The 11,192-nt window shown below is 37.4% G+C and overlaps 1 protein-coding gene across 1 annotated transcript; it reads right to left on the bottom strand.

The window, feature by feature from the left end:
• Window positions 1-1,021: 1,021 nt before the first annotated feature.
• LOC132191383 (mediator of RNA polymerase II transcription subunit 33A) lies at window positions 1,022-9,670 on the bottom strand. The gene is made up of 12 exons (XM_059606362.2): window positions 9,110-9,670; window positions 8,914-9,024; window positions 8,357-8,710; window positions 7,001-7,317; window positions 6,726-6,817; window positions 6,255-6,639; window positions 5,870-6,080; window positions 5,672-5,786; window positions 4,450-4,611; window positions 2,958-3,621; window positions 2,509-2,715; window positions 1,022-2,371 (listed from the first exon to the last, which is right to left on the bottom strand). The coding sequence occupies exons 1-12, from the start codon at window positions 9,385-9,387 to the stop codon at window positions 1,278-1,280; spliced, it is 3,990 nt and encodes a 1,329-aa protein (XP_059462345.1). The 5' UTR covers window positions 9,388-9,670; the 3' UTR covers window positions 1,022-1,277.
• Window positions 9,671-11,192: the final 1,522 nt, after the last annotated feature.

The following is an 11,192-nucleotide window of genomic DNA, read 5'->3' as shown; positions in this document are numbered from 1 at the left end:
CCCATTCGTCATGTGGTAGGCTCTGATACCATGAAGAAATTCGTGGGCCTAATTCATCTCATAAAATCGGTTCTATAAGAGAGGGTTGCCCATTCCTTGTAAACACGCCTAAGATCTTGTCCACAGACAATGTGAGATTATTCCTTAACAGAATTTACTCCTATGTTTTGACAGAAATTTACCAAATACAAAATAGTTTTCAAATTCGGCCCGCCAAAACACAATTTTCATGCAATCTTCAATTTTGATCAAATTAACTCACTCTAAAAAATACTCCCCGTAAGGTTCATATAGAGACTAGCTATTCCTTTAAAATAAAACACAGTTTTCATGCAATCTTCAATTTTGATCAAATTAACTCACTCTAAAAAACATTCCCAGTAAGGTAAGGTTCATATAGAGACTAGCTATTCCTTTAAAATACTTATTATGATGTTTGGTTATATTTTTATTATGAAAATATTCAATCTTTAAGTGGGTGGTGAATCACAATTGAACCTCTCCAAGTGGCCATCACCCCGATGTCGTAAGGAGTAGTCACCGCCACTAGATTGAATAATCCAAACACTCCCTAACGCGATAGTTGGGAGTAGCACCAACAGAGAGGAGGGTAAGTGTTATTCTAGTGTTACTTGTATAGGGGTATTTTAAAAATTTGGTTGAAATTGAATTATATTCTAATTAAAAAATTTGGTCATGAATCATGTTACCAAACGAATGAATAAGATAATCATTCCATTACATCTTCTTGTATTCCTGACAACGCCCGTTATTTCAATTGGAATATACCAAACGTGCTTACTCAGTAACTCAGCTAAACATGAAGGAAAAACAGGGTTTCCTCAAATAAAACTAACAGTTGGCAGATATACTTGAGAAGAGATTAATCACCCATTAAGAGGCATCATTATTGTGTTTGCTTGTGCCCCCTTCAATATTTTACTTTCACGAGGATAATGAGTACAACAAATACGCCAAGCAAACCATGAAGCTTCCGTTTTTTCAACAATCAATTTGAGCCTAAAATCAATCATCCTTTGCCTTCTTTCAGGATCTTTCGCCCCCCTGGAACCTGAGTGGCCCAGCTTGTCCCTTCAAGATTTTCTAAGATGGCTAAAAACTTGGCCACTCGTAGAAACAAGAAGAAAACCTACATGCTAACAGATGGAAACAGAAAGGCAAGAGTATTTTGTAATGGTACTCATAGATCGAGGACCTTTTATATTGCTTTTACAACTCTTCTGTTTACATTAAACAGATCCTACATACCCACAGAACTAATTAATTACATTCACTAATTCGGCAACAGATCCTATGGCTGCAGTCCCACCTCTTTCAAGCAGAGAAAGGGCCAGCTCGCACTCATGCCATCCTCTCAATCCACCGGCCAATTTCCTCAACGTCTCCAGCTTCACTTCTTGAATCCATGCTGGAGTGAAGCGCACCATTAAGCCTACTAAACAAGACAGATAAGCTTTCCAAGTAGCAGGATCACAAGCAAGTGATATGTTTCCCTCCAATACCCCCGCCAAAAAGTCCATATGAGCCCCAACAATACGGGCCCTTCTAGCGAACGCCAATGATGCCGGTTTCGCCTCAACACCCCATAAAATTGCCCCTGACAAAATCAACAGATATGCCATGGCGTACCCCTCTACTATACGGGACACAGCACTCACCTTGTGAAGTTTCTCTTCCCTTGACGATAGCAGCCAGGTTGGAATGGTATTCCTGAACAGTTCTTGGACCAGGGGCGCTCCACCCGTGACACATAAAAGGCTTGCTCCTAGTGAGGCCACCTCCCTTGCCCTAGTAGTGGCCATGGATAATGATGCTTGACTAGACTTCAACCGAGGGGAGTCTGTGCTTGCCCATCTGGCAGCTAATTCCCGAGCATGTTCAGCTACGAGTCCTACTATAATATCATTTACGTAGTCTACATTCTGTATTGTCCGACAGGAGCGGAGGTATAGAAATCCAGGTGCTACAGAAGAGCAAACACCACGAGCAGAAATAGAGCTTCCCAACAGACCATTAACGCTGCTTTGATTGTTCAATGAAAAAGTTGAGATGTCAAATGATCCAAGGAATGAGGAGAAGCAACTTTTCAGGAGCTGGGCAACAGCTTCTTTGTTTTGCCTGAAGATAGAACGAGATGATGTTACAACAATGAAGTCATGCCAGCGTCGGACCTTTTGAGCCCATAGAGATCCAATTATATGCATGCCAGGCCAAGGGCAGCTTGATGCACAGTGCTCCAAAGCCAGCCCAGCAACCGAATGGATGTATTCCAGACTCTTTTCAAGTTTAAAAGTAATGGTTAAACTGACAAGCGCTGCCATAGGCAGTGGAAGCATTATAAGTGAATTTCCTACAACATATAAGAAAGCTTTAGCAACTAAACTGCAAAATTATTAAGTCAAACAGTTATCGTTAAACTAGAATATTTGCAATTATTTACATGTAAAAAATAAAAAACTTAAATATAAATAAAGAGGCGGAATATACCAGTGGAACAGCTTGGAAGATCAACACCCACAGCAGCAAGTATGGTTTTTATTTCAGACTGTACTGACGGAAGGATTGCTGCTGGACTGGGCCAATCTTTTCCATTCATTGGAACAGGTCTCCATATACCACGAGTAACTTCTGCAGAGAAGTAACTAACAATAGCAGCAAGAGATGCAGGAAGAAAATCAACAAGGTCTCTCAGGCCTGCAAGCATTCAAGCACTACTAAGAGATTTGCCGATGATGGGGAGGTGCATAAGAAGACCCTAAGTTCTATTTGCAATAGACGATATTAGGTAATATTTGCAAATAACAGAAGCAGAAAATATATTCAGAAACCAGAAAGGATTAACAAGCATCCCAAGTACATGGGAAAAGGGAAAAAAAAAACACACACATACACACAAACACAAACATTGAGCCCCAGCTTACAAGTTAGCACTTAACCTGTTGTCAAATCCCGAGATGAAAGCCTTCCATGGGCACAAGCAGTTAAAATTGCCTCAAGAACAAACGGAATAGATTCCAACACCTCCCATGCAGGGAGCATAGGTCTTTGATAATCATCTTCTCCAGTACTTGCAGGGGAGCTGCCTGTGCTGCTGCTTGTTAGTGTTGAAGAGTTACTAGCTGAGGTGACACCTTTAGTCATTTTCCAGTAAATCATACTCAAAATCTTATTAGCAACTTGATGAACAGGATTTCCGCTGGAGAGGCCAGCAAGGGTTGAAGCTATACAAGATTTGTTTTGACAATACCAGGCTCGTAATTTGGGATAAGAATCAATATATATAGGCTTTCCTGATGCTGACTCAGACTCGTTTGGATTGCTATTTGTTTCGACCTGGCAAGAGGCAATGCTGCTATTGCGCAATAATAAAAGATACTCCAAAGTGACCTCACCCTGAACTCCTACTATTCCTCGCTCTGAAATGCACTGCTCAAGAGGGGCTCTGTAGAATTTCCATAGACGAAGAAGATACAGAAATGCTAAAGAAAAGACCATGTGAATCGAGGGCTCGTCACCTTTGCTTGACTTGTTACTTGATGAGGGTTTTACTGAGCCAAAGGCCTCACAAAGTGGCATTAATGAAGCTGCAACTTCAGGGACCTGTAGGAAAAGAAACATTTTGCATCCATCAGAATACAGATATCAACTTGTTAGTCAATACAGCAAGGAGTAATGGCACAAAGTATGTCTTCCAACAGAAATGCCATAGAGAATAGATAAAAAGAGCAAACATCCAAAAAACCCTTACTTCAAAGATATCCATCCCCAAAAGTTCAAACCATGGTTCTTTAAGTCGGCTCTCAAGCTAACCCAAAATGCAACCATTTTGTCCAAAATAAATGAAAACTTGTATTTGCTGATGAAAAAATATATTCTAAATGCCATATCAATAAAATGAAGGGGGATAATATCACCGCTGATATTTATGATCTCTTAATTTTCATTCTATATAGCAATTTGGTCATTTATGTCAATTACACCAATTACATTGCCAATACATTTTACATGTCCATGGGCAGATTGCCATTTTAAATCAAAAGGTCAAGGACCTATAGTTTCCATTTCTTAAAATATCACTAAAAATGTTTAAATGCCAACAGGCATATTATCAAACAATATATCAGATCAAGCTGATTGGCAGCCAAGAACCTTTGTAAGGTTAAGGAAAATGACTTTCCCTGTTTTTTTTTTTGTCAGATTTTTTCAATGTTATGACTAGCCAATAATGGCCCACTTTTTTTTTTTTTTTTTTCCCCCCTTTTTTCTTTTTTCTGGGCAGTAATGGCACACTTGTTATGAACCAAAATCATGCTTGCAAATTGCAAGAGTGCAAGTCAAAATGCGTCCACAACAGCACGAGCCTAAAAGGCATATGAAACTCGTATTGTCAACCTAAGATCATAAATATTTATATATAAAAGTACTTACCGCACCATGCAAAGAAAGTATATGAACAGTATCAACAGAGGAAGCTCCCAAAAGAAGAGCATACAACATGGACATATAATCAACTAAGTGACTCCCTGGTCCAGTATAACTAGGAGGAGCTGGAGGAGAAAGAAGCTTGACCACAAATCGCACCACATGTTCCTGCCAAAAAAAAAAAAAGAAGTGATTTTGAAAGTAGATAACACAGTTATCCACTTTAAAAAACCAGAGGAGAGGGGGATCAATTGCTTCAAGTCCTAAATACAAAAATAAACAAATCTGAAACTCCAGAAGTAGAGACTTTAATGGGAACTGATATACATACATTGCAGTTGGTCCTAATGTTCAGTAGCATTTAAAAAGAATTCCAAAAGATGCCTACTTGTTCCAGGTAAGGGCTGTGAATGTGGCATTTTAAGCTGCATGGAGTTTGGGATTTGTTTGGGATGAAGACAAGGCAAAGAGTTACAATAGTCCCATGTGCTAGAATAGCATTAAATAGAAAAAGGAGGGGGGGAGGAAACTAGGAATAGAAGGAAGAGTCAATTTGTTTGGTTTAATTTAAAAAAAAAAAAAAAAAATAATAATAATAATAATAATAATCTACTTTTATCTTAAGTCAACAAATTAGAGGGATACTACATGAAGTTTGCTTTGAGTTGAGAACTAGTTTTCTCGTTGCTTTTACTCAAAAAGCTTAAGGGACTCAAGTATGGGTTTACTTGTTTAGAGCAGTAATCAGATCACTGTATGATTTCTTTTTATCACCTTTGTGAGATTCAATTGAATTTTGGATCTTATCTCAAGTAACATAACAGAAATGTAAACAATCCATAAATCCTAATCAGTAGCACAAGAGCTTCCATACAAGGAACAAATTCTTCACTTTCCTAACCCTTAAGTCCATGAAAAAACACAACAACAAAAAAGTTGTTTCTTCTTTCTTCTTGTTGATAGGCATGACTAAACAAAAGTAGTATGAGAATCAATTCATGGAACATATAAACAATTAAAGCCATAGAGCACCGTCTCGCCCACACTATTTTTGTTTTTTTTATATAAGTGATTAAGATACCATTAAAATCGTAAAACGCCCCCAAGTACACAAGGAATATATAAGAGAAACCAACTAACTAGAAGGAGCTTCTCAGCCACACTATTGATAGAAGAGGACTTTAAAAATAGCCGAAGTACAACTTTACAACATCACTAGTGATGCTACCTGAATGTTCCATCCACGGGAGAGAGATGCACCACATAGAATCTTTGCAGCTACAGAGTTCTCCTCCTCTGATCCATTTATTGCTATATAATATAATTTCTCTATCTCCGCTAAACTTGAGGAGAGAAAATGGAGGGACAATTATTCAACGCCAGACTTACTAGTATTAGAATTTAACAAACAAAAAAATTATTATACCTCGAAGCAGGAGTCGTGATAAGAGAATTTATTAGAGAACCATTTAATGGTGCTCCTTCCATAAATATTAACCAAGGAGATTTTTCAATTGATGATGAATCTGACAGTGAAATTATTGATGCAGACACATAACAAGGCCAAACATATGCTGATGTGTCAATTAAACTTCTTGCAATGCAAGCTTCCACTATGAGGTGCCTCATGTTGCCCCCTGAAAGGCATAAACAATTAATTGCAAAAACATTACAGACAGCACTAGACAAAGGTGAAACGGCATAAACCTAGACCCATGTCTATGTAATGTATGGATGTAATATTGATCCCATGCCATAATAAAAACTGAGGATTTGAGATTAGAAGTTAATTAAATACTTGCCCAAACTACCTGCTTTTATAGAAGTATCAACATGACTGCCTCCACCTATACCATCCCTTTCGTTCTTGGCATTAGTAATGAAGCTAGCTGCTTTTCTAGCTGCATTATTAGCTTCACTAATGACAGATAACGGAGGGCATAGCAGGCCAGAGAAGTGTCCAAGAACCTGGAGAGAGGAAATCAGCCCATCTTTCCTTGAAGCACGATGCTTCCCATTCATTTTATGCCTACACCCAGATTCAACATATCCAGTAGCAGTAGCTCCTGGAATAGAAGAGCAACACAGTTTGGCCTCATCCTCCAAAACATTAGCAATTGCCAAGGGGACGATAGACAGAAGGACAGAAAGACGAGCCTCAAGACCTGGAACCGGACCTTCTGGAGGATTACGTTCCTGTAACGAAGGATTCAGAGAGTAAACATCAGATGAGTGTATTTAATTTTTCATGATAAGAACTGTTAATATAGACTAGTCTCAACTCGTTGCACAAGCCGAAGGGCTGAAAGCCAAAGCGCCAGGAAGGTTTCTTGCCAGCTTGCCTGGTTAAATACTTGGAGAGTCTTAATTGCCTCTGCAATTAGTCATCAAATGTAGGAAATAATAATTATTTGCAATTATCAAACAAATTATCTCTTTTATTTTATAAATGTGATATCTGCTCTCTCTCTCTCTCTCTCTCTCTCACACACACACACACACAAATAACAGAAATTGAACAGGAAAAAGTTCAAGGTATACTCTTCAAGAGGATAACCTGTCAATACATCCACAGCAGACTTGATAGGAAGTTGTTTCCCATCCATTGTATTCTCCATGTAAATATCAAAAGGAACCCAGCAAGCAGACCGACTAAATCCCGAATGGAAGCAAGGCGCTGGCTTACATGACGGGATATCAACAAGCATCCCAATTATATGGCGCTTGTCTAACTGGTACTGAAAGCCCAACACTCTGTGAATGTTGGCAGATAATTTTGCCAATAATTGATTTGCAGAATTCAGATCTGGGGATACCAATTCATTGGCCTCAAGGAACCACAGCCTCTGCAGGAGGCCATTGAACTTCTCAGGCCTTTCAGGTAAAAGAAACAAGAGAAAGGGATGATACATATCAGTTTCTACATGAAGATTTGCTTGGCATAGAAGTAGATTTATGTTTGAGCTTGTACTTGTGTACAGTCATACACATTTAAAAGTGCCTACCATTTTAAGAGTAGGATAGCATCATACGTATATGCAGCTAAATAAAAAACCAAACATACAGTTCAAAATGTATTGCATTGGCCCATAATTGCATATACAACTGCAAATAACATAGAAGGTGGAAAAGTAATATATCTTCTGCCCTTCCTACTCTCAATATCTTATTAAGAGTTTGACAGAACAGCCAATGGCCTATCTCTTGACCTACTACTTGCTAGATATTGTTTCAAGCTATCAATCACCTCTCCCACCTCGCACCCTCAACACAAGCATTATGCTGTTAGACCCAAATCTCAGTGACAGTCATTAGAAAAAAGTTCATATTAGGATATCAAAGAATCTCCTCAAGGAACATCCTTATGCTGAAGACAAGGGAAAAATAATTAACAACACAAATGGATTATAAAAATAAATAAAAATCATGAGAATCATCATCTAGGCAGCTCGTTTGAGATAGAACAGTATTGAATTCATACATTATCCATGAAGCCTTCGACCAGTAATACGAAAAGTACAGGCAAATAGATTTCTTTAAATCCAAATATTAAAATGAACATGGGCTACAGGGCGAAAGAAAACAGGATTCATTCAAAGACAATATCCATCAACTGAAGGATTCAACCTAAATAAATTCTAAATTTCTAAAGAGATTTCCCAGGATGATCATCATATATTTGTCTAATGATAAATATGTTCCACTCAAGAAATCAGATCAAGAGTTGGAAAAGAATAGCAATTTGATGGATTAATAGATGCACTATCATAGCAGCATATGTCAAGCAGTTTCAGTAAACTTCAAAGAGTTGAATAGTTAGAAAAGAATGCATGGTTTTATTCTAATAACATCAAAAAAAGTTCACAGGGAGGCAAAAATTGAAGGCAAACAACACGAAAAGTGGTGTGCATACATGTTCAAGTGAACAAGGCGGAGTATAACCATAGCTTTTCTGCTTTCTGTTAGTTTTTCCACCACGTCCAAGGCCATAAAAGAATTCGACCTCCTTATATGTTCATGATGTTCATTTCCTCTGAAATTGTGGCTCCCTTTAAAATCTATGTCCATATCAAGGAGGTCTGCGCTTCCAACTGCAAAACTTGGTCTGTCTGTAGGTGTCATATGTAAACCCCAATCGTCCAATGTGCTATCAATCAGACCAACGACAATACTGAAAAAGAACAGCACGAAGGCATGTCCAAGCTCCAGAATATGGACCCTATATGTCTGAGACAGTTGAAGGGCAACATCAACAGATTTTATTATCCTGAAAGATAGCATAGCATGTATTCAACACCTCATTAGTTGATTGATTGTGAGTTATGCTAGCAACGACTATATTCCTTTAGCAAGCATTTCAACAAGCATCTATGCAACCCATATAATAATAATAATAATAATAATAATAATAATAATAATAATAATAATAAAATAAAAAAGATAACAAACAGAAATGGAAATGACACACACTTCTCTTTGCAGGCATCTGCCATCACTGGATTAAACGAAAGCGCATATCGACTAAGAAGTTCAAGATAGAGTCTATACGCCTTTGGTTGAGAGCGGCGATGAGGAAGTACCCTGAAATCACAAATAAGTAAAGAAATTAACAAACAGGTGCAAGTAGATGGTGGGTAATCACAAATAAGTAAAGAAATTAACAAACCTGGACGTGAGGAGGGATAGGACTTGAAGTGGGTAGATGAGGCCAGAGGAAAGAGCTTGCTCCATGAACTTCCAAAGGGATGAGTGATTGTTGTCAAAGCAGAGATGGGAGACCAAGACTTGGCCCAACTCGGCGCAGGGAAGCCCTATACCCCACGACCTTACGCATTTAGTCACTTCCAGTGCCCAGAGCAGAGTGTTTTCATTTCGCTGCTGGCACCTCTTCAAGGTCTCCAAAACCCCTTGTTCGAACCCAGTCAACTCGAACTCACTCCCCATTTCTTCTTCTTCTACTCGATCGGTGCCGTTGCGGCAGCGGCAGCAATTCAGTAAAGCAAAGTATCAAACTGCGTGGGCGTGCGGTAACCCTTGCAAGAAGGAGGCCACTTAATCAATTCTCACCTAACGCCGACATCATTCAGTTCTCCCTATCTACCCTCTACTCCAGTCTCCAAGGACAAGGAGCCCCCATTTAGTGCCGGCAGGCTTTGGCTGGCTGGAATTCAAAAGGATCCCATTCCATTGACCTGCAAGTTGATTTAGACCATTTTTTTACGTAACCTCTAAATTTCATCTAGAACAAAATCAATGAGTCAAAGACTCAAAATAAATAAATAAAAATAATTGTTAAATTATAAAATTATGGTCTTATTATATTCATTTAAACACATTTAATTAATTAAGTATGATAATTTTTTACTCAATTCGTAAAAAACAGTCTCAAAAAAACCCATTAAAAAAAGAATTGCCAGTTTGCCACCTACTCTACTTGAGAGAAAAAGAAACTCTTGTGAGTTGTGATGGATTCATCTCCAGGGTCCATCTATTGTGGGTTTGTGTTTAGGAAGGTAGGGTCCAAATTTGAATTGCCAGCCCAGAAAGTTGTACAGGTTGCGTAAAAGGCCCAAACCCCCTTTCAAGTCAAATCAACATCTTAATTCTTAAACACCTGGTTGGCCCTACATTCAGATCGATTTTTCTACGCGTATAATCAGGTATCGGCCGTATTTTCTTGGGTTTCGACTTTCTACACCCACCCCAAGCTACCCTTTTTAAAGCTTTTCTTTTTTCTTTTTTCGAATAATCACTTTATTTGTAAAACAAAATAAAAATAAAAATATGCAAGGAGAAGTTAAGAGTGTTTAAGTGGGCAGCTAAAAACAATTATGCATTTGTATTTTATTTTAGATAATATAATTCAATTCAATTGTATTTTGTAGTTTTTTTTCAATTTACTTGTATTGTTCAAAGTTTTTATAAATAGATGTATTTTTTTTGTAATAGAATTTAGTTTATAAATACTTATATTGCCCAATGTTTACAATTCAATTCATATTACCCAAAAATAAAAATAAAAACTAAAAGAGATAAAAATGCACTAAAACAAGCTCCTTTTGATGTATGGCAGCTATACATAAGTATACTAATTCATCTGAAAGACTTACAAGTAATTAAAAAAACAGTCTAATTGTAAATTGATCCCGTTTGTTTCGGCATAAAATATATTTTGAACCACTCTCAGGTTACAGACAAATAGCGAACCCCCCCCCCCCCCCCCCCATATATATATATATAATACTAGAAGCATTGAGGAAGAAAGGGACAACAAAAATGAGTTGCTTAAGAAGAGAGTGTAAGAATTAAAGGCATTAAAAAATGGTGACCCATATTGCTTGCACTTTATAAAATGGCTATTTGTGAGGCCCAAATGCTCAAATAGTTGCATGCCTAGAAAGTGGGAAAGGGACCTAATGATGATTATTTATTGATTAACCAAAAATATGTTAAAGTTAAACAATTTTTTACTCCGGCCAAACGCTCGAATAAGAAATTTATTTTAAAATATATATATTTTACTTTTAAATAAAAAAGTATAGATATTTGTGAGTTATTGAGGGAAATGAATTTGATATATTAAAAACTAAAATTACTTACTTTAGTAACACATAAACCTCTATATTTATTTAAACCGTTAAATGTAATAAAATACTTAAATTTTAAAATCTGATGGAATCCTAATATGAATAAGTTCATATATTTGAACGGCTTAACTATATAGTATACATTAATGCCAATTAAATCTC

This window comes from Corylus avellana, chromosome 10, assembly GCF_965113065.1.
Source record: "Corylus avellana chromosome 10, dhCorAvel1.hap1.2, whole genome shotgun sequence".
Lineage (NCBI taxonomy): Eukaryota > Viridiplantae > Streptophyta > Magnoliopsida > Fagales > Betulaceae > Corylus > Corylus avellana.
The sequence above is the reverse complement of the archived record's forward strand: the minus strand, read 5'-3'. Positions and strand labels throughout refer to the sequence as shown.